Source organism: Rissa tridactyla, chromosome 27 (assembly GCF_028500815.1).
Source record: "Rissa tridactyla isolate bRisTri1 chromosome 27, bRisTri1.patW.cur.20221130, whole genome shotgun sequence".
In the NCBI taxonomy this organism is placed as follows: domain Eukaryota; kingdom Metazoa; phylum Chordata; class Aves; order Charadriiformes; family Laridae; genus Rissa; species Rissa tridactyla.
Window position 1 is genome coordinate 840715 of NC_071492.1, and position 26512 is coordinate 867226.

Here is a 26512-nt window from a genome sequence, read left to right on the forward strand (position 1 = left end):
CAGTAGTGTTGGGTGCTTCCAGTGTCGGGCGAAGAGGAAGAGGGAGGAGGAGGAAGGAGAAGGAGGAGGAGGAAGATGAAGGAGGAGGAGGAGGAGGAAGAAGCAGAGGAGGAGGAGGAGGAAGGGAAGGAGGAGGGGGAAGATGAAGGAGGAGGATGATGAGGAAGATGAAGAAGGAGGAGGAGGAAGATGAAGGAGGAGGAAGATGAGGAAGATGAAGGAGAGGGAAGATGAGGAAGATGAAGGAGGAGGAGGAGAAGGAGGGGGAAGATGAAGGAGGAGGATGATGAGGAAGATGAAGAAGGAGGAGGAGGAAGATGAAGGAGGAGGATGATGAGGAAGTTGAAGAAGGAGATGGAGGAGGATGAAGAAGGAGGAGGAGGAAGATGAATGAGGAGTATAACGAAGATGAAGGAGGAGGGGGGATGAAGAACGAGGAGGAGGAGAAAGAGGAGGTGGAGGAAGATGGAGGAGGAGGAGGAGGAGGAGGAAGACGAAGGAGAAGGAGGAGGAGGATGATGAAGAACGAGGAGGAGGATGAAGAGGGAGGCTGCTGGTGAGGAGGAGGAGGAGGAGGAAGGCTGCCACCCATGAGGCGGGAGGAGGAACGAGCGACGCTGAGGGTGAGGATGAGGATGGTGAGGAGGAGGATGGTGAGGAGGGAGGACAGTAAGGGTGAGGGAGGAGGAAGAGGAGGAGGAGGAAGGCTGCCACCCCATGAGGCGGAGGAGGATGAGGGACGCTGAGGGTGACGATGGTGAGGAGGACAGTAAGGGCGAGGGAGGAGGAGGAGGAGGAGGAAGGCTGCTGCCCATGAGGCGGGAGGAGGATGAGGGACGCTGAGGGTGAGGAGGAGGATGGTGAGGAGGAGGATGGTAAGGGTGAGGGAGGAGGAGGAGGAGGAAGGCTGCTGCCCATGAGGCGGAGGAGGATGAGGGACGCTGAGGATGAAGATGGTGAGGAGGAGGATGGTAAGAGTGAGGGAGGAGGAGGAAGATGACGAGGGCGGCTGCTGGCGAGGAGGAAGGAGGAAGGCGAGGAGGAGGAAGGCGAGGAGGAGGAGGAGGAAGGCTGCCGCCCGTGAGGCGGGGAGGAGGACGAGGGACACTGAGGGTGAGGATGAGGATGGTGAGGAGGAGGACAGTAAGGGTGAGGGGGGACGTGGAAGATGACGACGGCGGCTGCTGGCGAGGAGGAAGGCGAGGAGGAGGAAGGTGAGGAGGAGGAGGAGGAGGAGGCGGCTCAGGCCAGGGCGGTGTGGTCGCGCAGCAGGCGGTGCAGGAGGCCGAAGGTCGGGCGGTCGGCGGCGTCGCGGGCCCAGCAGCGCAGCATCACCCCGTGCAGCGCCGCCGGGCAGCCGGGGGGGGCAGGGCAGGTACTCCTGGGGGGGGGGCACGGCCGTCAGGGGACTGGGAGCACTGGGGGGAACTGGGAGGCACTGGGAGGGGCTGGGGGAGGGGGGAGTACGGGGGGAAACTGGGAGCACTGGGGGGAACTGGGAGGAACTGGGAGGAACTGGGGGGAACTGGGAGCACTGGGGGGAACTGGGAGGAACTGAGGGGGGCTGGGGGGAGGAGGGAGTATGGGGGGAACTGGGAGGAACTGGGGGGAACTGGGAGCACTGGGGGGAACTGGGAGGGACTGGGAGGGGGCTGGGGGAGGGGGGAGTACGGGGGGAACTGGGAGCACTGGGGGGAACTGGGAGGGACTGGGAGGGGCTGGGGGAGGAGGGAGTATGGGGGGGAACTGGGAGGAACTGGGGGGGAACTGGGAGCACTGGGGGGAACTGGGAGGCACTGGGAGGGGCTGGGGGAGGGGGGGAGTACGGGGGGGAACTGGGAGCACTGGGGGGAACTGGGAGGAACTGGGAGGAACTGGGGGGAACTGGGAGCACTGGGGGGAACTGGGAGGAACTGAGGGGGGCTGGGGGGAGGAGGGGAGTATGGGGGGAACTGGGAGGAACTGGGGGGAACTGGGAGCAGTGGGGGGAACTGGGAGGGACTGAGAGGGGGCTGGGGGAGGGGGGAGTATGGGGGGAGCTGGGAGCACTGGGGGGAACTGGGAGGAACTGGGAGTACTGGGGGGAACTGGGAGGGACTGAGGGGGGCTGGGGGAGGAGGGAGTATGGGGGGAACTGGGAGGAACTGGGGGGAACTGGGAGCACTGGGGGGAACTGGGGGGAACTGGGAGCACTGGGGGGGAACTGGGAGGAACTGAGGGGGGCTGGGGGAGGAGGGAGTATGGGGGGAACTGGGAGGAACTGGGGGGAACTGGGAGGAACTGAGGGGGACTGGGGGAGGAGGGAGTATGGGGGGAACTGGGAGGAACTGGGGGGAACTGGGAGCACTGGGGGGGAACTGGGGGGAACTGGGAGCACTGGGGGGAACTGGGAGGGGACTGAGGGGGAACTGGGAGCACTGGGGGGAACTGGGAGGGGACTGAGGGGGGGCTGGGGGAGGAGGGGAGTATGGGGGGAACTGGGAGGAACTGGGAGGGGCTGGGGGGAACTGGGAGCACTGGGGGGAACTGGGAGGCACTGGGAGGGGCTGGGGGAGCGGGGAGTACGGGGGGAGCTGGGAGCACTGGGGGGAACTGGGAGGAACTGGAGGGAACTGGGGGGAACTGGGAGCACTGGGGGGAACTGGGGAGGGACTGGGAGGGGCTGGGGGAGGAGGGAGTATGGGGGGAACTGGGAGGAACTGGGGGGGAACTGGGAGTACTGGGGGGAACTGGGAGGAACTGAGGGGAGCTGGGGGAGGGAGGGAGTATGGGGGGAACTGGGAGGAACTGGGGGGAACTGGGAGCACTGGGGGGAACTGGGAGGAACTGAGGGGGGCTGGGGGAGGAGGGAGTATGGGGGGGAACTGAGAGGAACTGGGAGGGGCTGGGGGGGAACTGGGAGCACTGGGGGAACTGGGAGGCACTGGGAGGGGCTGGGGGAGCGGGGAGTACGGGGGGAGCTGGGAGGAACTGAGGGGGACTGGGAGCACTGGGGGGAACTGGGGGGAACTGGGAGCACTGGGGGGAAACTGGGAGGGACTGAGGGGAACTGGGAGCAGTGGGGGGAAACTGGGAGGGACTGAGGGGGGCTGGGGGAGGGGGGGAGTATGGGGGGAACTGGGAGTACTGGGGGGAACTGGGAGTACTGGGAGGAACTGGGAGGCACTGGGAGGGGCTGGGGGGAACTGGGAGCACTGGGGGGAACTGGGAGGGACTGAGGGGGGCTGGGGGAGGAGGGAGTATGGGGGGAACTGGGAGGAACTGGGGGGAACTGGGAGCACTGGGGGGAACTGGGGGGAACTGGGAGCACTGGGGGGAACTGGGAGGGACTGAGGGGAACTGGGGGGAACTGGGAGCACTGGGGGGAACTGGGAGGAACTGAGGGGGGCTGGGGGAGGAGGGAGTATGGGGGGGAACTGGGAGGAACTGGGGGGAACTGGGGGGAACTGGGGAGCACTGGGGGGAACTGGGAGGAACTGAGGGGGGGCTGGGGGAGGAGGGAGTATGGGGGGAACTGGGAGGAACTGGGGGGAACTGGGAGCACTGGGGGGAACTGGGAGGGACTGGGAGGGGCTGGGGGAGGGGGGGAGTATGGGGGGAACTGGGAGTACTGGGGGGAACTGGGAGGAACTGGGAGTACTGGGGGGAACTGGGAGGGACTGGGAGCACTGGGGGGGAACTGGGAGGAACTGAGGGGGGCTGGGGGAGGGGGTAGTATGGGGGGAACTGGGAGTACTGGGGGGAACTGGGAGGAACTGGGAGGGAACTGGGAGCACTGGGGGGAACTGGGAGGGAGTGGGAAGAACTGGGGGGAACTGGGTGTACTGGGGGGAACTGAGAGTACTGGGAGGAACTGGGGAGTACTGGGGGGAACTGGGGGGAACTGGGTGTACTGGGGGGAACTGAGCGTACTGGGAGGAACTGGGAATACTGGGGGGAACTGGGAGGGACTGGGGTGGTGGGGAGTAAGGGGGGGGAACTGGGTGCAGACCCTTCTCAGTCCCCTCCCAGTCCCTCCCAGTGCCTCCCAATCCCCTCCAGTGCCCCTCCCAGTGCCTCCCAATCCTTCCCAGTGCCCTCCCAGTGCCTCCCAATCCTTCCCAGTCCCCTCCCAGTGCCTCCCAATCCCTTCCCAGTCCCTCTCAGTGCCTCCCAATCCCATCCCAGTGCCTCCCAGTCCCCTCCCAGTCCCTCCCAGTGCCTCCCAGTCCCTCCCAATCTCTCCCAGTGCCCTCCCAGTGCCTCCCAATCCTTCCCAGTCCCCACCCAGTGCCTCCCAGTGCCTCCCGATCCCTCCCAATCTTTCCCAATCCCCTCCCAGTGCCTCCCAATCTCTCCCGGTCCCCTCCCAGTGCCTCCCAATCTCCTCCCAGTGCCTCCCAGTGCCTCCCGATCCCTCCCAATCTTTCCCAATCCCCTCCCAGTGCCACCCAATCCCTTCCCAATCTCTCCCGGTCCCCTCCCAGTGCCTCCCAGTGCCTCCCAGTGCCCACCTGGCGGCCCTGGGCGCGGAAGTGGTGCCCGGCGTTGGCGATGACCTGCTCGTCGCTGAGGCGGCCGTAGGGCTGCTCCCGGCACCGCGTCAGCACCTCCCACAGCGTCACCCCGAAAGCCCAGGCGTCGCTGGCCGGGGTGAAGGTCCCCTGCGACGGGGGCGGGGTCTCGTATGGACACGCCCCTCCCAAAGGACACGCCCCCCCGGACACACCCATGCGGAGCCCCGCCCACCCGCAGGCGACCTGTCCCCGTGCTCCAGCCCCAAATCCCCTTAACCCTGCCCAGTTCTCCCCAAATCCCCCACTAATATTCCCAAATCCCCTTAACCCTGCCCGATTCTGCCCTGATTCCCTTTTCCCACCCCAAAATCCCCTTAACCCTGCCCAATTCTCCCCAAATCCCCCACTAATATTCCCAAATCCCCTTAACCCTGCCCGATTCTGCCCCGATTCCCTTTTCCCACCCCAAAATCCCCTTAACCCTGCCCAATTCTCCCCAAATTCCCTTTTCCTACCCCAAAATCCCCTTAACCCTGCCCAATTCTCCCCAAATTCCCTTCTCCCACCCCAAAATCCCCTTAACCCTGCCCAGTTCTCCCCAAATTCCCTTCTCCCACCCCAAAATCCCCTTAACCCTGCCCAATTCTCCCCAAATCCCCCACTAATATTCCCAAATCCCCTTAACCCTGCCTGATTCTGCCCTGATTCCCTTTTCCCACCCCAAAATCCCCTTAACCCTGCCCAATTCCTCCCAAATTCCCCTCGAATGTCCCCAAAATCCCTTAACCCTGCCCAATTCTCCCCAAATTCTCTTTTCCCACCCCAAAACCCCCTGAACCTTACCCAGTTCTGCCCCGATTCCCTTCTCCCACCCCAAAATCCCCTTAACCCTGCCCAGTTCTGCCCCGATTCCCTTTTCCTACCCCAAAATCCCCTTAATCCTGCCCAATTCTCCCCAAATTCCCTTCTCCCACCCCAAAATCCCCTTAACCCTGCCCAGTTCTCCCCAAATTCCCTTTTCCCACCCCAAAAGCCCCTTAACCCTGCCCCAATTCCTCCCAAATTCCCCTCGAATGTCCCCAAAATCCCTTAACCCTGCCCAATTCTCCCCAAATTCTCTTTTCCCACCCCAAAACCCCCTGAACCTTACCCAGTTCTGCCCCGATTCCCTTTTCCCACCCCAAAATCCCCTGAACCCTGCCCAATTCTCCCCAAATTCCCTTCTCCCACCCCAAAAGCCCCTTAACCCTGCCCAATTCCCCCCAAATCCCCCTCGAATGTCCCCCAAATCCCCTTAACCCTGCCCAATTCCTCCCAAATCCCCCTCGAATGTCCCCAAAATCCCCTTAACCCTGCCCAGTTCTGCCCCGATTCCCTTTTCCCACCCCAAAAGCCCCTTAACCCTGCCCAGTTCTGCCCCGATTCCCTTTTCCCACCCCAAAAGCCCCTTAACCCTGCCCGATTCTGCCCCGATTCCCTTTTCCCACCCCAAAAGCCCCTTAACCCTGCCCAATTCCCCCCAAATCCCCCTCGAATGTCCCCAAAATCCCCTTAACCCTGCCCAATTCTCCCCAAATTCTCTTTTCCCACCCCAAAACCCCCTGAACCTTACCCAGTTCTGCCCCGATTCCCTTCTCCCACCCCAAAATCCCCTTAACCCTGTCCGATTCTGCCCCGATTCCCTTTTCCTACCCCAAAATCCCCTTAATCCTGCCCAATTCTCCCCAAATTCCCTTTTCCCACCCCAAAATCCCCTTAACCCTGCCCAATTCTCCCCAAATCCCCCACTAATATTCCCAAATCCCCTTAACCCTGCCCGATTCTGCCCCGATTCCCTTTTCCCACCCCAAAATCCCCTTAACCCTGCCCAATTCTCCCCAAATTCCCTTTTCCTACCCCAAAAGCCCCTTAACCCTGCCCAATTCCTCCCAAATTCCCCTCGAATGTCCCCAAAATCCCTTAACCCTGCCCAATTCTCCCCAAATTCTCTTTTCCCACCCCAAAATCCCCTGAACCTTACCCAGTTCTGCCCCGATTCCCTTCTCCCACCCCAAAATCCCCTTAACCCTGCCCAGTTCTGCCCCGATTCCCTTTTCCTACCCCAAAATCCCCTTAATCCTGCCCAATTCTCCCCAAATTCCCTTCTCCCACCCCAAAATCCCCTTAACCCTGCCCAGTTCTCCCCCAAATTCCCTTTTCCCACCCCAAAAGCCCCTTAATCCTGCCCGATTCTCCCCAAATTCCCTTCTCCCACCCCAAAATCCCCTTAACCCTGCCCAATTCTCCCCAAATCCCCCACTAATATTCCCAAATCCCCTTAACCCTGCCCGATTCTGCCCCGATTCCCTTTTCCCACCCCAAAATCCCCTTAACCCTGCCCAATTCTCCCCAAATTCCCTTTTCCTACCCCAAAATCCCCTTAACCCTGCCCAATTCTCCCCAAATTCCCTTCTCCCACCCCAAAATCCCCTTAACCCTGCCCAGTTCTCCCCAAATTCCCTTCTCCCACCCCAAAATCCCCTTAACCCTGCCCAATTCTCCCCAAATCCCCCACTAATATTCCCAAATCCCCTTAACCCTGCCTGATTCTGCCCTGATTCCCTTTTCCCACCCCAAAATCCCCTTAACCCTGCCCAATTCTCCCCAAATTCCCTTTTCCCACCCCAAAAGCCCCTTAACCCTGCCCCGATTCCCTTCCCCCCCACCCCCCCCTCCAAAGCCCCCCCTTGCCGCCCCGCCCCCTCCACCCCCAACCCCCCCCCCCCCCCGCCCAATCCCATCCCCCCCCACCCCACCCCACCCCCCCCCCCCGGCGCCCACCATGAGGATGCACTCCCAGGCCATCCAGCGGATGGGCAGCAGGGCCCGGCCCCGCACCCGGTAGTAGTCGGCGGCGTAGAGGTGGCGGCTCATGCCGAAGTCGGCCACCTTGACGGTGAAGCCCTCGCCCACCAGGCAGTTGCGGGTGGCCAGGTCCCGGTGCACGAAGTTCAAGGCCGCCAGGAAGCGCATGCCGGAGGCGATCTGAGCCCCCACGTGCAGCAGGGTGGGCAGGCTGGGGAAGGGGGCGGGGCTTAACGGGGGGTGGGGTGGGGCCGGGAGGGGGGGCGGGGCTTAAGGGGGGGGGTGGGGCCTCGATGGGGGCCGGGGGTGAAAGGGATTGGGGTGGGGGAAGGGTCGGGGGGAGGAGGAGGAGGAGGGAGCTCTGGGGGCCTGGGGGAGGGGGAGAGGAAGGGGCGGGGCTAAAGGGAAAGGGAGAGGCTTCGGGGGGCGTGGCTTGAAGGGGTGGGGTCTCGAGGGGGCGGGGCTTCCGGGGGGTGGGGTTGGGGAAGGGGAGGAGGGAGCTTGGGGTGGGGTTAAAGGGAAGGGGAGGGACCAGTAGAGGAAGGGGAGGGGCTTCGGGGGCGGGGCTTGAAGGTGTAGGGTGTGAATGGGCGGGGCTTAAAGGGGTGGGGCTTAAAGGGGTGGGGCCTAAAGGGGGCGGGGATTAAGGGAGTGGGGCTGGGGAGGTGTTGGGGGGAGGAGGAAGGCGCTCTGGGGGTCTGGAGCAGGGCTAAAGGGAAGGGGAGTGGCTTAAGGGGGGTGGGGCTTAAGGGGTGGGGCCTAAGGGGGCGGGGCTTAATGGGGTGGGGCTGGGGAGGGGTGGGGAGGGGGAGGAGGGAGCTCTGGGGGGGAAAGGAAGGGGTTAAACAGGAAGGGGAGGGGATTCGGGGGGCGTGGCTTAAAGGGGTGAGGCCTAGAGGGGGCGTGGCTTAAAGTAGTGGGTTGTGAGGGGGCGGGGCTTAATGGGGTGGGGCCTAAAGGGGGCGGGGATTAAGGGGGTGGGGCATGGGAGAGATTGGGAGGAGGGGGGCCTGGAGTGGGGCTGAAGGGAAGGGGAGGGGCTCGAGGGGGCGTGGCTTAAAGGGGTGGGGTGTAGAGGGGCGGGGATTAAAGGGGTGGGGCCTTCAGGGGGCGGGGCTTAAAGGGGAGGGGCTGGGGAGGGGGAGTGGGGAGCTCCGGGGGGGGGCTGGGGAAGAGGAGAAAGGGGCGGGGCCAAAGGGGGGAAGGGGCGTGGCTTCCAGGCAAACGGGGCGTGGCTTATGGGGAAGGGGTGGTAAGAGGCGGGGCTAAACCCGAGGGGGCGGGGCTACATGAGAAGGGGCGGGGCTTATACAGGCAGGAGGGACTATTAAGGAGAAGGGGGCGTGGTCTGAGGGGGCGTGGCTTGCGGGGGAGTGGGCGTGGCCACGCGGAGTGGGCGGGCCCAAAAGGTGAGCAATGCTGGGGGGGGGGGCTGGATTTAAAGGGGCAGGACGCCAAAAGAGGGGGTTAAAGGGGGTGGGTGGGTGGCTCTAAGGGGCGTGGCTCCGGTGGGAGGGGGGCGTGGCCTGGAGGGGCGTGTCCTACCTGAGGGCGGGGCCGCGGGGCCCCCCCAGGAACTGGTGGAGGTCGCCGTGCTCCATGTACTCGGTGATGATGCAGAGGGGGCCGGCCCCCGCGCACACCCCCAGAAGCCGCACGATGTTGGGGTCCCGCAGGCGCCCCAGGGTGCGCGCCTCCTGCAGGAAATCCCGCCTTCCGACCCCACCCCCCCCCCGAAACCCCCCCCACAAGTCAGCCCCACATTCCCCCCCCCCTCACCCCGGAGGGGGGGGGGGGGCACCCCACGGCTCATCTCCTCCCGCCCCAGACCCCTCATACACCCCCCCGGGGCATTGCACACCTATTACACCCCCCCCCCCTACTCTTGCATGCCCTGGGGGGGCCCCCCCCCACATCCTGGAGCGAGGGGGGGGGGTGTCACACCCCGTATGGCCCCCCCCCACGACCCCCATGGGGCATTGCACCCCCCCATCACACCCACCCCCCCCTCCCCCCCCCCATCGCACCCCACCTTGTGACCCCTTTGCACCCCTATCACACCCCCTTGCATGTCCCAGAGGAGCCCCCCCACATCCTGGGGGGGGTCACACCCTATATGGCCCCCCCTGACCCCCATGGGGCATTCTACCCCTCTTGCACCCCCCTTGCACATCCATCACCCCCCCTTGCACGCCCCAGAGGGGCCCCCCCACATCCTGGGGGGGGTCACACCCTATATGGCCCCCCCTGACCCCCATGGGGCATTCTACCCCTCTTGCACCCCCCTTGCACATCCATCACCCCCCCTTGCACGCCCCAGAGGGGCCCCCCCACGTCCTGGGGGGGGGGTCACACCCCATATGGCCCCCCCCGACCCCCATGGGGCATTGTACCCCCCTTGAACCCCCCATCACCCCCCCCTTGCACCCCTATCACGCCCCCTTGCACGCCCCAGAGGGGCCCCCCCACGTCCTGGGGGAGGGGGGTCACACCCCATATGGCCCCCCCCGACCCTCATGGGGCATTGTACCCCCCCCCCCCCGCAATGCCCCCCCTCCCCGGCCCCCACACCTGGCGTTCTTGGTGGCGTCGGGGCGCAGGACCTTGACGGCCACCAGCAGGGGGCGCCCTCGGGGCAGGTCGGGGGGGCGGGAGAGGGGGGGCAGGGCCTGGGGGTCCTCCACCTCGCACAGCAGCACCTGGGGGGGGCGGGGCCTCACCAGGGGGCGGGGCCAAGCCCTCCCCGGGGGCGGGGTTTAAACCCCTGAGGGGCGGGGCTAAGCCCTTGGGGGGGTGACTAGCCAATGGGGCGGGGCTAAACACCCCGGGGGGCGGGGGCTTACGGGGGGCGTGGCTTCCCTGCATATGGAGCACATGGGGGTGTGGCCTCCAGATGGGTGTGGCTTCTGGGGGGCGTGGCTTCCAAGGGGGCGTGGCTTCCCCGCATGGGGAGCATATGGGGGCGCAGCCTCCAGAGGGGGGGCGTGGCTTCTAGGGGGCGTGGCTTCTAGGGGTGTGGCATTCGGGGGGCGTGGCTTCTGTAGGGATGTGATTTCTATGGGCTGCGGCCTCTACAGGGGGTGTGGCCTCTATGGGGCTTGGCCTCTATGGGGTGGAGCTTCTATAGGGGCGTGGCCTCTGTAGGGGTGTGGCCTCTTTCGGGGGGCATGGCTTCTATGGGGGTCTGGGCTCTACAGGGGGTGTGGCCTCTATGGGGCGTGGCCTCTATGGGGTGGGGCTTCTATAGGGGTGTGGTCTCTGTGGGGGTGTGGCCTCTGTGGGGGTGTGGCCTATATGGGGTGGGGCTTCTATAGGAGTGTGGTCTCTATAGGGGGTGTGGCCTCTATGGGGGTGTGGCCTCCATAGGGGTGGGGCTTCTATGGAGGGTGTGGCCTCTATGGGGTGCAGCCTCTATAGGGGGCGTGGCCAGAGCAAAAGGGGCGGAGTTGGAAGCAGGGGGGTGGGGGCTTGTCATGAGAGGGCGGGACCAAGAGACAAAGGGGCAGGGCTTGCGGCCGGGGGGTGTGGCCAATCCATCCGGAGGGCGGGGCTAAGGGGGGGTGTGTCCTATCCCGCACCGAGGGGGGGGCGGGGGCTTACCTCTCCGAACTGCCCCTCCCCCAGCTTCTCGCGGAAGCGCAGGCGGCGGCGGGGGAAGGCCGGGAGGGCGGGCCCGGGGGCGGGGCCGTGGGCGGGGCCAGCCACGGCATAGGCGGAGCCTCCGGTGACGTCAGCCTCGGCGTAGGCTCCCGCCCCCCCCTCAGGCTCTGCAATGGGGGGGGGTGTGTGGTCACAGGGGGCGGGGCTAAAGTGGGAGGAGGTGGGAGCAACTGGGGGCGGGGCTTCAATGGAAGGGGCGGGGCTAGAGTAAAAGGGGTGGAGCTAGGGTACGGGGCGGGGCTATGGGGAGGGGAGAGGCTATGAAAAGGGGAGGGGCTAAAACAAGGAGGGGGAGGGGTCAAGTCGGGAGGGGCGGGGCTATAGCGGGAGTCGACCAATAGGAGGCAGGGGTATGGCAAGGAGAGGCGGGGCTTCAGGAAAGGGGTGTGGCTTCCCCAAGGGGGTGGGGCTTCAACAAAGGGGGTGGGGCTTCCCCTAAAGGGGTGGGGCTTCCCCAAAGGGGTGGGTCCTGGGTGTGGGTGGGGCCAAGGGGGGGGGGCGGGTGGGTGGGGGATGAGGAATTCCCACCCTCCCCTTCACCCCACCCTTACCGTCTGTGTTGATTGGCTTAGCCCCATCGGGCGGGGCCCGGGCGAGCCCTCCCATTGGCTGGGCGTAGGTGGCCAGCAGGAGGCGATAGGCCGGGTTGGCCAGGGGTGCTGCTGCCCGGGGGGTGGGGGGTGGGGGGTCAGTTGAGGGGGCGGGGCCAGGAGGCTCCAACACCCCCCTCCCATCCTTCAGGTCCAGGGGGAGCTTCCCGATGCCAGAGGATGGGATTGGATGGACCCTGGTGGCCTTGTGGTCTCCATCCATCCACGTGGTCGCCATCCATCTCCACGTGGTGTCCACCCACCCCTCCCTCCATCCCCATGATGGGCTCCATTCCCTCCCCCTCTTCCCCACGTCATCTCCATCCATCCAGGTCTCCAGCTGTCCATCCGTCCGTCCGTCCGTCCGTCCATCCATCCATCCATCCCCACGTGGTCTTCATCCAACCGTCTCTCTGTTCATCCGTCCATGCATATGTAGGTTCCATTCATCCCTCCATCCATCCATCCATCCATCCATTCATCACCCCCATATGGTGTCCCTCCATCCCTTCTTCTATCCATCTCTCCATCCTTCTACTCATCCAAGTTGTCTCCACCTATCTCCATGTGGTCTCCATCCATCCTCCCGTCCGTCCATCCCTCCATCCAGCCATCCCTCCATCCCCACGTAGTCTTCATCCATCCATCCATCCATCCATCCATCCATCCATCCATCCACCCATCTCTTGACCCATCCATTTCTCCATCCATCCATCCATCCATCCATCCATCCCTTCCTTCCTCCATCCATCCATCCATCCATCCATCCATCCCTCCCTCCATCCCCACGTGGTCTCCATCCATCCATCCATCCATCCATCCATCCATCCATCCATCCCCACGTGGTCTCCATCCATCCATCCCTTCCTTCATCCATCCCTCTATCCCCACGTGGTTTCCATCCATCCATCCGGCCGGCCATCCGTCTGTCCATCCGTCTGTCCGTCCATCCATCCATCCATCCCCACATGGTCTCCATCCATCCATCCATCCATCCATCCATCCATCCATCCCCACGTGGTCTCCATCCATCCAACCCTTCCTCCTCCACTCACCGGGCCCAGGGGGTGCCGGGGGCAGCGATGGCCGTGGCCGCGTTGGCTCCTGGTACTCGCCCTGGCCTGGGGGGATGCGCTCGTAGCGGGGGGGGCCCCGGCTGGCCCCCGTCGCGTTGTTGATGACGATGGTGTCACCTGGCACCGAGAGCTGCACCCGCAGCTCGTCCTCCGACGGCCGGCGCTGGGCCTGTGGATGGGACCCTCAGGTTGACCCAGGTGTCCGGGTGCCCAGTTCCTCCCAGTTGACCCCACCACCCTCCCAGAGCTTGGGCAGTGGACCTGGATGTCTGTGTGCCCAGTTCCTCCCAGTTGACCCCACCACCCTCCCAGAGCTTGGTCACTGGACCCTGGCATCCAGGTGCCCAGTTCCTCCCAGTTGACCCCATCACCCTCCCAGAGCTGGATATCTGGGTGCCCAGTTCCTCCCAGTTGATCCCACCACCCTCCCAGAGCTTGGGCAGTGGACCTGAATGTCTGTGTGCCCAGTTCCTCCCAGCTGACCCCACCACCCTCCCAGAGCTTGGCCACTGGACCCTGGCATCCAGGTGCCCAGTTCCTCCCAGTTGACCCCACCACCCTCCCAGAGCTGGATATCTGGGTGCCCAGTTCCTCCCAGTTGACCCCACTACCCCACTTACCTTCCCCAGTATCTTCTTCCAGTACTGCCGCCAGAGGATGAGGAAGATGACGCCCAAGAGGAGCAAGATGATGGCCACCAGGCAGCCAATCAGGATGGACGTGTGGCTGTGGTCGGCTTTGGCCACTGGCTGCCCTGGCTTGGGCTCCTCGGGGGCTGCTATGGTGGGGGGTGGGGGTGGGGGTGGGCAGGATGCCACCATGGCCCTGCCCCATTAAGCCCCGCCCCATTAAGCCCCCCCCTTACCCAGGGTAGTGATGTTGGTAGCCATGTCCCCGCGCCAGGAGTCCTCGGGGACAGCCATGACCCCCGCTGAAGGGTCAGGGGGGGCAGCTGGGGGCCACCCACTGGCACCCACCGCCTCCTCCACTGGGTCTGCAGGGAGAGAGCCCCACGGTGCCTTAACGAGCTTGTTAACAAGGGCGGGGGCAGCGGGCAACCCAATCAAAGAAATCGCCTTCCCGTTGGCCAACGGGGCAACCAACTGGTTGACCAGGCAACCACTCAACCAGCCTAATCCACCCAACTAGTCAAGCAACCAACCAGTTAACCAACTGGCCAACCAACCTGTCCTTCAACTCGCCAACCAATCACATGACGACTCAAACACCTGACCAGTCAACCCAACGAACTGGGCAACCAGCTAACCAGCTGGTCACCCTTGAACTGGTCAACGGCCAACCAACTGATGAGCCAGTCCTGCACCCAACCAACCGTCCCGCCACCCAACCAGTTCAGTAGTCAACCAGTTAACCAACCAGTCTCACGGCCAGCCCTTAGACTGGGCAACCAGCATGCAACCAGTCAACCTCCCCGTTATCCAACCAACTTCTCCATCACCCACCCAACCACCCCATCACCTACCCAATGACCCCATCACCCACCCAACCACCCCATCACCCAACCAACAACCCCATCACCCAACCAACAACCCCATCACCCAACCAACCACCTCATCACCCAACCAACAACCCCATCACCCAACCAACCACCCCATCACCCACCCAATGACCCCATCACCCACCCAACCTCCTCGTCACCCAACCAACAACCCCATCACCCAACCAACCATCCCATCACCCAACCAACCACCTCATCACCCAACCAACCATCCCATCACCCACTCAACCACCTCATCACCCAACCAACCACCTCATCACCCAACCAACCACCTCATCACCCAACCAACCATCCCATCACCCACTCAACCACCTCATCACCCAACCAACCACCTCATCACCCAACCGACCACCCCACCACCCACCCAACCACCCCATCACCCAACCAACCACCCCACCACCCACTCAACCAACCCATTATGCAACCAACCATGCCATCGCCCACCCAACCACCCCATCACCCAACCAACCACCCCACCAGCCAACCGCCCCATCAACCACCCAGCCACCCCACCACCCACTCAGCCACCCCAAGACCCAGTCCATTGGGAAGAGGACGCCAAGGCCCAGATAGCTCTGGAGGTCACCTCCCATGGTAGGACTCACCTGAGAGGAAGGTGACCTCACTGAAGAGCATCCACTCCCCGCCGAAGAAGAAGTGACACTGGATGAAGCGGGCCTGACGCCCACCCAAGGGCACAGTGACCGAGCGGGCGCTGGGGTCCTTGATGGCCCCACCCAAGCTGTGGGTGGCCGGGGTGGGCTCCCAAGCCGTGGTCAGGCTCCTCTTGAAGCGACACTCCACCTCCCCGAAGATGCTTACCCCCCGCGTGTGCATGTTGTTGCAGTGAACCTGGGGGTGGGGAGGGGGGTGTGGGGGGGTGTGACAGGGCTCCGTCACCGTCCCATGATGCCCTGGGGCAGCTTGGGAGGCGGTGGGGTGGGGGGGTGGGGGTGTTAAGCCAAAGGGTCCCCAATGGGTGTTAAGCCAAAGGGTCCCCAATGGGAAGTTCTAGACTCTTGACGTGGTGGCCCTTCATGGGTCCATGCCATGGATGACCAATCCCACAATGCCCTGGGGCAACCCCCCCTTGCCCCAACCTCCATGATGGCCTAGGGCACCTCCTTTCCCACCATGCCCACCCCGCCTCCCCCTATCCCAGCATGCCGCGGGGCACCTGCATGGCGCGGAAGGCCCGGAGACCCTCGAACTCAAACTCCAGCTCCACGTGAGGCCGGGGGCCGGGGGGCCGGCGCCACCCCACGTAGTCATAGCCCGGCCAAAGGCGTCGCTCGCGGCTCCTCATGAAGTCGTCCAGTCCCAGCACCCCGTCCGTCAGCTGGCCCAGCCCCCCAAACTGCAGCCTGGGGGGGGGGGGGGGGCGGGGGACACACGGACACCTGGGTCCCTCCATCCCACCCTCATGAGAACCCACCATGGGGCAGCCTGGGGGGTCAAGGGGCTCCTGAACACCCAGGTCCCTCCATCCCACCCACCTGGGAACCCCCCATGGGGCAGCCTGGGGGACAAAGGGGCTCCAGGACACCCAGGTCCTCCCAGTCCCACCCGCCATGGGGCAGACTGGGGGGTCAAGGGGCTCCCAGACACGGGGGTCCCTTCATCCCCACCCCTCCATGGGATCCAGAGCACAATTTGGGGGGCAATCGGGGCTGTTCTGGGGACAGCTGGGAACGTTGGGGTCAACTGGGGCCAACCGGGGCCGGGTGGGGACAGTCTGAGGCTCCTTTGGGACAGCGGGTGACAGTTTGGGGCTGTTTGGGGCCAGCAGGTGACAACATGGGGATATTGTGGGCTATTTGGGGACAGCTGGGGACAGCAGGGAACAATTTGGGGCTGCTTTGAGACAGCGGTTGACCATCTGGGGAAACTTTGGGGTCATTTGGGGACAGTGGTGCGTGGTTGGGGTTGATTTGGGGACAGTTGGGGATGGTTTGGAGTCACCTGGAGATGGCCAAAGCTGGCTGGGGACACTTGGGGACAGTTTGGGGACCATTGAGGACATCTGGGGAGGTCCAGAGACAGCCTGGGGACAGTCTGGGGACACTTGGGGATGGTCTGGGGACACCTGGAGATGGCCAAGGCTGGCTGGGGACAGTTTGAGGACCATTGAGGACATCTGGGGAGGTCCAGAGACAGTCTGGGGACAGTTTGGGGACACCTGGGCATGGTCTGGGGACACCTGGAGATGGCCAAGGCTGGTTGGGGACACTTGGGGACAGTTTGAGGACCACTGGGGACATCTAGGGAGGTCCAGGAGCAGTTGGACACAGTCTGGGGACATTTGGGGATGGTTTGGGGACACTTGAGGACAATGGGTGCAGCCCTCTTGGGGCTGGTTGCTGCAGGTGACCCTTGGGGACAGTTGGGGACATGCGGGTACTCACGGGCCAACGCTGTACCCGTCGTAGGTGGAGTCGTTGAGGACAACAGGCGTTGGGTCAAGGGCCATCACTTGTCCCCGCGGCGCCATGTAGGACAGGAGCCCAGCTGGGGACAAGGGACATGTCACCACGGGGCCACCGTGGGGTTGGGGAGGGACATGGGGATGGGGGCCCACCACCCTGGGTACACCCTCACCATGGGGCCACCGTGGGGTTGGGTGCAGGACGTGGCAATGGGCGCCCACCACCATGGGGACACCCTCACTGTGGGGCCACTGTGGGGTTGGGTGCAGGACGTGGCAATGGGGGCCCACCACCATGGGGACACCCTCACCGTGGGGTCACCGTGGCGTTGGGTAGGGACATGGGGATGTTCCCACCACCCTGGGGACACCCTCACCGTGGGGTCACCATGGGGTTGGGTGAAGGACATGGCAATGGGGGCCCACCACCATGGGGACACCCTCACCAGAGGGCCACCATGGGGTTGGGGAGGGACATGGGGATGGGGGCCCACCACCCTGGGGACACCCTCACCACGGGGCCACCATGGGGTTGGGGACAGACGTGGGGATGGGGTCCCACCACCCCGGTGGGAGTTGACAATGGGGTGGCCCTGGCAGCTGCTGAGGGGATGATGGGGTGGGCTGAAGGTGACGGGGGGGGGGTGGGGGTGGGGGTGGTGGGGGAGGTGACAGGGGGGAGGGGACGAGGTGCCACCCACCGTCCCAGGGGCAGCCGTAGAGCTCCAGGCGCAGGCAGACGCTCATGGCGCGGGGGGCCCGGGGGTAGACGCGCAGTGCCCGCGCCACGGGGGGGGGGCGCCAGGTCCTTCAGCACCACCCCCTCGGGGTCCTCGTTGCCCCCGATCACCTGCGGCACCGCAAATCCGTTGGGATCCACTCACCGGGATGAAGATGGCACCGCCGGGGACCTCCCCCGTGGCCCCGTGGGATCCTCGGCCCCCCACGAGCCCAGGGATCCCTGGGGATCCCAGTGCACACACACACCCCCCTCCGCCCCCCAGGATCTCCCAAGGGTCCCATTGTCACCCAAGATGCCGCTGACCTCCCAGGGATCCCCACGGATCCCACCACCACCCCAAGATCCCAGTGTCCCCAGGGATCCCATTGTCCCCCTGGCATCTCCCAAGGTGCCCATTGTCACCCAAGATCCCACTGACCTCCCAGGGATCCCCACGGATCTCACCACCATCCCAGGATCCCAGTGTCCCCACAGATCCCACCACCACCCTCTCAGGGATCCCAGTATCCCCAGGGATCCCACTGCCCCCCCGGCGTCTCCCAAGGTCCCCGTTGTCACCCAAGATCCCACTGACTTCCCAGGGATCCCACCACCATCCCAGGATCCCAGTGTCCCCAGGGATCTCATTGTCCTCCTGGGATCTCCCAAGGGTCCCATCGTTACCCAAGATCCCGCTGACCTCCCAGGGATCCCCAGGGATCTCCCAGTCATCCCATTGTCCCCCTGGGATCTCCCAGGGATGACATTGTCCCCCGAGATCCCACTGCCCTCCCAGTGTCCCCAGGGATCCCCCTACTGTCCCCTCCCGCATCCCAGTGCCCTCCCGGAGATCCCAGGGATCAACACCCCAAGGTCCCCAAGATGTCCCCAAGGTCCCCCGATGTCCCCAAGGTCCCTGGTCACCTCAGCACCCCAACTTCCCCAAGTCCCCAAGATGTCCCCAAGGTCCCTGGTCACCTCAGCACCCCAACATCCCTGAGGTCCCCAAGATGTCCCCAAGATCCCCGGTCACTTCAGCACCCCAACATCCCCGAGGTCCCCAAGTGCCTCCAAGGTCTCTGGTCACCTCAACACCCCAATGTCCCCAAGGTCCCTGGTCACTTCAGCACTTCGCCATCCCCAAGGTCCCCGAGATGTCCCCAAGGTCCCCGGTCACCTCGGTGCCCCATCGGTCCCGCCAGCGCAGCCAGCGGTGCCGGTCCCGGCTGTAGCGCAGCCTGTAGGCGTGGGCAAACTCCCTGCCATGGCCACCGGCGTGACGTCCCTGTGTCCCCACCAGTGTCACCACATGCAGCCGACCCAGGTCCACCTCCAGGAACTCCTCCTCCTCCGGGAAGACGGGACCCGCGGGACACCAGGCGCCGTCCCCATCACTGCGACCCAGCCTGGGGACACGGGGACGTCCTGGGGACACCGGGGACGTGGGGACACTTGGGGGCACCAGGTGCTGTCCCCATCACTGTGGCCCAGGCTGGGGACATGGGGATGTCCTGGGGATGTGGGGGTACTTGGGGACATCCAGGGGACATGGGGACATCCTAGGAACGCCTAAGGGACACGGGAACCCCCAAGGTACTTGGGGACACTCGGAGGACATGGGGACACTTGAAGGGCATGGGGACATCACGGGCACACCCAGAGGACATGGGGACACCTGGGGAACATGGGGACACTTGGCAAATGGGGACATCCTGGGGACGCCTGGGGGAACGCAAGGACATTGTGGGGACACCTTAGGGACATGGGGACACCTGGGGACACAGGGACAGCCGGGAGGACAGAGAGACCTGGGGACACCCGGGGATGTGGGGACACCTGAAGATACAGGGACACTCAGGGGACACAGGGACATGCAGGAGGACAGAGGGACCTGGGGACACCCGGGGGACCCTGGGTGACACAGGACAGTACTGGGAGGGGACACTGGGCCACACTGGGCCATACTGGGCCATACTGGGCCGTACTGGGACTCCTTGTTCACAGTGGGCAGTGGTGGCTCTGGGGTGGGGACACTGTGGGGACGCTGTGGGGCCCTGGGAGGGGACGCCGGGCAGGGGTGGAGGTGGGTACTGGGCCATGCGGGTGTGTACTGGTGTATACTGGTGCGTACTGGGCTCACCGGCCGTGGCGGGCGGCGGTGGAGTCGGACCAGGCGCTGGAGGCCGAGAGGCGGCTGTCGGGGATGGAGCCGTCCTCCATGCCCAGGGCGAAGCGGCACCTGCCTGGGGGACACAGGGGACAAGGGGGACACGGGGGACAGTGGGGACACGGCGGGGACGGGACATGGGGGACAGAGGGGGAGATGGGGGAGACGTTGGGGACATTGGGAACATGGGTGACAACGGGACGTGGGGAACGCGGGGACGTTGGGGACGGGAGGGACAAGAGGGACATGGGGTGATGTGGGGGACGTTGGGGACACGGGGCATGTAGGGGACACGGGGAACACGAGGGAGACATTGGGGACAGGGGGACACAGGGGGACGTAGGGGACATTGGGGACAGAGGGGGATGTGGGGGACATTGGGGACGTGGGGACAGAGGGGGACGTGGGGGACATTGGGGACACACAGGGGATGTAGGGGACACAGGGAGACACGGTGACATGGGGGACATTCGGGACACAGGGGACATTGGGGACATGAGGGAGACATTGAGGCCATGGGGACACAGGGGGACGTGGGGGACATTGGGGACAGAGGAGGACGTGGGGGACATGGGGGACACAGGGGGATGCAGGGGACACAGGGAGACGTGGGGCCACGGGGGACACAGGGGACATTGGGGACGTGGGGGACACGAGGGAGACATTGGGGACATGGGGGACACAGGGACATGGGGTAATATGGGGGACATGGGGGACACGGGGGACGTAGGGGACACGGGGGACACAAGGAAGACATTGGGGACAGGGGGACATTGGGGACACGGGGGGCACAGGGAGACGTGGGGGACGTTGGGGACACAGAGGGACATGGCGGGGGGGGACATTGGGAACACGGTGGGGGGGGGACACACAGGGGGCACAGGGGACACGCCAGCTTCATCCCCTGCAGACCCCCTATAGAGCCCCAAGAGCCCTCCCGCCCCATAGGGACCCTGTACACCCCATAGGGGACCCACAGCCTCCCGTGGCCCCATAGAAGACCCAGGCCCTCACGTGACCTCTATGGACCCCATAGGGCACCCACAGCCTCCTGTGGCCCCATGGAAGACCCAGACCCTCCCACGGCCCCTATGGACCCCATAGGGGACCCACAGCCTCCCATGGCCCCATAGAAAACCCAGGCCCTCCCATGGCCCCTATAGACCCCATCGGTGACCCACAGCCTTCCTTGGCCCCTATGGACCCCGTAGGGCACCCACAGCCTCCCGTGGCCCCATGGAAGACCCAGACCCTCCCATGGCACCTATGGACCCCATAGGGGACCCAGAGCCTCCCGTGGCCCCATGGAAGACCCAGACCCTCCCACGGCCCCGATAGACCCCATCGGTGACCCACAGCCTTCCTTGGCCCCTATGGACCCCATAGGGCACCCACAGCCTCCCGTGGCCCCATGGAAGACCCAGACCCTCCCATGGCACCTATGGACCCCATAGGGGACCCAGAGCCTCCCGTGGCCCCATGGAAGACCCAGACCCTCCCACGGCCCCGATAGACCCCATAGGGGACCCACAGCCTCCCTTGGCCCCATGGAAGATCCAGGCCCTCCCACGGCCCCTGTGGACCCCATAGGGCACCCACAGCCTCCGGTGGCCCCTATGGACCCCGTAGGGCACCCACAGCCTCCCGTGGCCCCATGGAAGACCCAGACCCTCCCATGCGCCCTATGGACCCCATAGGGGACCCACAGCCTCATATGACCCATAGGGGACCCACAGCCTCCCGTGACCCCTATGGGCCCCATAGGGCCCCCCGCCGCCCCATAGGGTCTCACCCAGGTCGAGGTGCCCCTGGGGCCGCAGCCCGGACGCCTGGGTCCCCGCGGCCAGCAGCAGGAGGGGGAGGGGCAGGGGGAGGACCCCCATGGTGGCCCCAGCCCCCCCTCGGTCACCGCACCTGGGGACAGCGAAGGGACACTGGGACTCACTGGGAGGCACTGGGAGGGGAACTGGGAGGACTGGGATGGGGACTGGGGGCACTGGGATGGGGACTGGGGGCACTGGGAGGAGTTGGATGGGAACTGGGAGGGAACTGGGGGCACTGGGAGAGAACTGGGGGCACTGGGAGGGGGACTGGGGGCACTGGGAGGAGTTGTATGGGAACTGGGAGGGAACTGGGGGCACTGGGAGAGGGACTGGCATCACTGGGAGGAGTGGGATGGGGACTGGGAGGGAACTGGGAGGGAACTGGGGGCACTGGGAGGGAACTGGGGGCACTGGGATGGGGACTGGGGGCACTAGGAGGAGTGGGATGGGGACTGGGAGGGAACTGGGAAGGAACTGGATGCACTGGGAGGGAACTGGGGGCACTGGGATGGGGACTGGGGGCACTGGGAGCACTGGGAGGGGGACTGGGAGCACTGGGAAGACTGGGAGGGGGACTGGGAGGGGGACTGGCAGCACTGGGGGCACTGGGAGCACTGGGAGGGGAACTGGGCGCAGCTGCTCCCACAATGCATTGCTGGAATGTGCCCCCCCCCAGCAGCTGCAGCCTGATGGGAACCAGCAGCTGGGGGGGGGCGGGGGGGGCGGGGACCCAGAGGGGACCCCAGTGCCCGGGGTGGGGGGGGGACACACCCAGGGGTCCGGGGACCGTCCCGGTGTCACCCGAGTGGGGGACGCGCCGGGACACGTTAACACGCAAGAACACGCCTAAACCATGGGATAACACTGGGAGGAGTGGGATGGGGACTGGGGGCACTGGGAGGAGTGGGATGGGGACTGGGAGGAAACTGGGAGGGAACTGGGGGCACTGGGATGGGGACTGGGAGGGAACTGGGAGGGAACTGGGGGCACTGGGATGGGGACTGGGAGGGAACTGGGAGGGAACTGGGGGCACTGGGATGGGGACTGGGGACACTGGGAAGGAATTGGGGGCACTGGGATGGGGACTGGGAGGGAACTGGGAGGGAACTGGGGGCACTGGGATGGGGACTGGGAGGGAACTGGGAGGGAATTGGGGGCACTGGGATGGGGACTGGGAGGGAACTGGGAGGGAACTGGGGGCACTGGGATGGGGACTGGGGACACTGGGAAGGAATTGGGGGCACTGGGATGGGGACTGGGAGGGAACTGGGAGGGAACTGGGGGCACTGGGATGGGGACTGGGAGGGAACTGGGAGGGAACTGGGGGCACTGGGATGGGGACTGGGAGGGAACTGGGAGGGAACTGGGGGCACTGGGATGGGGACTGGGGGCACTGGGAGGAGTGGGTTGGGGACTGGGAGGAAACTGGGAGGGAACTGGGGGCACTGGGATGGGGACTGGGAGGGAACTGGGAGGGAATTGGGGGCACTGGGATGGGGACTGGGAGGGAACTGGGAGGGAACTGGGGACACTGGGATGGGGACTGGGGGCACTGGGAGGAGTGGGATGGGGACTGGGAGGAAACTGGGAGGGAACTGGGGGCACTGGGATGGGGACTGGGAGGGAACTGGGAGGGAATTGGGGGCACTGGGATGGGGACTGGGAGGGAACTGGGAGGGAACTGGGGACACTGGGATGGGGACTGGGGGCACTGGGAGGAGTGGGATGGGGACTGGGAGGAAACTGGGAGGGAACTGGGGGCACTGGGATGGGGACTGGGAGGGAACTGGGAGGGAATTGGGGGCACTGGGATGGGGACTGGGAGGGAACTGGGAGGGAACTGGGGACACTGGGATGGGGACTGGGGGCACTGGGAGGAGTGGGATGGGGACTGGGAGGAAACTGGGAGGGAACTGGGGACACTGGGATGGGGACTGGGAGGGAACTGGGAGGGAATTGGGGGCACTGGGATGGGGACTGGGAGGGAACTGGGAGGGAACTGGGGGCACTGGGATGGGGACTGGGGACACTGGGAAGGAATTGGGGGCACTGGGATGGGGACTGGGAGAGAACTGGGAGGGAACTGGGGGCACTGGGATGGGGACTGGGGGCACTGGGAGGAGTGGGTTGGGGACTGGGAGGGAACTGGGAGCACTGGGAATACTGGGAGAGGGACAAGGGGTACTGGAAGGGGGACTGGGAGGACTGGAAGAGGGACTGGGGGCACTGGGAGTGGAACTGGGAGCACTGGGAGGACCAGGATGGGGACTGGGAGGCAATTGGGAAGGGGACTGGGAGCACTGGGAAGACCGGGAGGGGGACTGGGGGCGCTGGGAGCGGAACTGGGAGCAATAACACGCATAAAACACGCAATAACACGCATAAAACACGCAATAAAGGATGAAACCACACAATAACACACATAAAACACGCAATAACACGCATAAAACACGCAATAAAGGATGAAACCACACAATAACACACATAAAACACGCAATAACATGCATAAAACACGCAATAAAGTACGAAACCACACAATAACACGCATAAAACACGCAATAACGTACGGAATCACACAGTAACACGCATAAAACACGCAATAACACACATAAAACACGCAATAACACACATAAAACATGCACTAACACGCCACAACGTGTGATAACACGCAATAACACACAATAAGACACCACAACAGGCGGTAACACAGCGCACCACGTGACAACACGCAACAACACACAGCAACACGCGATAAGAGACACCGTGACACACCGTAACACACAAACGCGTGCCGTGACACGCCGCGACATGCCACAACACGCCACGACATGCTCCAACAGGCCATGACATGCCATGACACGCTGTGACACACCATGCCATGTAATAAGATGCCGTGACACACCGTGACACACAATGACACGCCACGCCATGACACACCACGACACGCCATGACACGCCATGACACGCCATGATGAGACGCTATGACACACCATGACACGCAATGAGATGCTGTGACATGCCATGACACGCCATGACACGCCATGACACGCCATGGCACCCTATGGCACACCATGATGCACCGTGACACGCCATGACACGCCCCAACATGCCATGACACACCATGCCACGCAATGCCATGCCACGCCACGCCATGACACACCACGACATGCCCCAACAGGCCATGACATGTCATGACACACCACGACACGCCATGACACGCCATGACACGCCATGACATGCAATGAGATGCCATGAACACCATGACACGCCATGACACGCCCCAACATGCCATGCCACGCCATGCCACGCCATGCCACACCACGACATGCCCCAACAGGCCATGACATGTCATGACATGCATGACACGCCATGACACGCCATGACATGGCACACCATGACAGGCCATGACGCACCATGACATGCCCTAACAGGCCATGACATGCCATGACACGCCATGACACGCCATGACACACCATGACACGACACACCATGACACACCATGACATGACACACCATGACAGGCCATGACAGGCCATGACACGCCATGACATGACATGCCATGACATGACACGCCATGACACGCCATGAAATGCCCCAACAGGCCATGCCACACCACGACAGGCCATGACACGCCATGACACGCCATGTCACGCCATGAAACGCCATGACATGCCACAACAGGCCATGACATGCTACGACACGCCATGACACCATGACACGTCATGACATGCCATGACAGGCCATGACACGCCATGACAGGCCATGACACGCCACGACACGCCATGACACGCTCCGACAAGCCATGACAGGCCATGACACGCCATGACACACATGACATGACACGCCATGACACGCCCCAACACGCCCCGACACGCCATGCACACGCACCTGTGCGCCGCTGGGCTCCTCCCCGGGGTCCCTCCGGTGGCACCTATGGGGCAACCTATAGAGCTCAGCCCTATAGACACCCCCCACACCCCCCCCCCCGGCCCTATAGATTCCCCCTACACGCATGTGCCACGCACACGTGTGCACAGACACGCGTGTGCCCCCCCCGAACACACGTGTACATCTAGAAACATATATGGGGCCCACATACAAGCCCCCCCCCCAAGTGCCCCCCAAGCCCCCCAAGTAGCCGCCGGGCCCCCCCAGCTGCCCCCCAAGTCCCCCAACACCCCACAAGTCCCCCCCCCAGTGCCCCCCAAGTGCCCCCCAAGCAGCCCCCGAGCCCCCCCAGCTGCCCCCCAAGTACCTCCCCCCAAGGTGCTCCCCAAATCCCCCCCGAGTGGCCCCCCCAAACCCCCCACTGCCCCCCCAAGTCCCCCAACACCCCACAAGTCCCCCCCCCCCCAGTGCCCCCCAAGTGCCCCCCAAGGCCCCTGTGCCCCCAAAGTGCCCTCAGATCCTCCCCAGGGCCCCCAAGCCCCCCCGCAGTCATCCCTCAAATGCCCCCCGAGTACCCCTGAGACCCCCCCGAGTGCCCCCCAAGCCCCTCAACACCCCCCAAGTGCCCCCCAAGTGCCCCCCAATCCTCCCGTGCCCCCAAAGTGCCCTCAGATCCCCCCCCAGGGCCCCCAAGCCCCCCCAAGTCACCTCTCAAATGCCCCCCAAGTACCCCCAACACCCTCCCGAGTGCCCCTCAAGTGCCCCCCAATCCCCCTGTGCCCCCAAAATGCCCTCAGATCCCCCCGTGTGCCCAAGCCCCCCCAAGTCACCCCTCAAATGCCCCCCAAGTACCCCCAACACCCCCCCGAGTGCCCCCCAAGTGCCCCCCAATCCCCCTGTGCCCCCAAAGTGCCCTCAGATCCCCCCCAGTGTGCCCAAGCCCCCCCAAGTCACCTCTCAAATGCCCCCCAAGTACCCCCAACACCCCCCCGAGTGCCCCCCAAGTGCCCCCCAATCCCCCTGTGCCCCCAAAGTGCCCTCAGATCCCCCCCAGTGCCCCCAAGCCCCCCCCAAGTCACCCCACACCCCGCCTCGAGAGTTCCCCCAACCCCCTCTATTCCCTCCCCAATACCCCCCCAGCTGCCCCCCAACGCCCCCCCGCCCCCCCCCCCCCCCATATTTCTGCCCCCCAACCCGGTGCCCACCGAGCTCCTTGTCGCTTCCTCCTCGCTGCGGCCCCCCCACCCCCCCCAACACCCCCGACGCCTGGGTCCTCCCGGACGCCTGGGTCCCCTCCCCCTCC

General features: G+C 64.5%; 1 protein-coding gene across 1 annotated transcript; it reads right to left on the bottom strand.

Moving 5' to 3' along the window:
• Window positions 1–1101: 1101 nt before the first annotated feature.
• On the bottom strand, window positions 1102–26479 carry LOC128901710 (epithelial discoidin domain-containing receptor 1-like). The gene is given in 21 exon segments (XM_054183869.1): window positions 1102–1371; window positions 1373–1381; window positions 4494–4643; window positions 7317–7551; window positions 8886–9053; window positions 9912–10039; window positions 10941–11107; window positions 11552–11659; window positions 12646–12835; window positions 13287–13441; window positions 13532–13660; window positions 14791–15037; window positions 15363–15549; window positions 16591–16693; window positions 17312–17408; window positions 17410–17460; window positions 18509–18737; window positions 19472–19574; window positions 21291–21412; window positions 25210–25252; window positions 26415–26479. Coding segments are annotated over 19 exon segments (2676 nt in total). The 5' UTR covers window positions 21382–21412; window positions 25210–25252; window positions 26415–26479; the 3' UTR covers window positions 1102–1242.
• Between the last annotated feature and the right edge of the window lie 33 nt (window positions 26480–26512).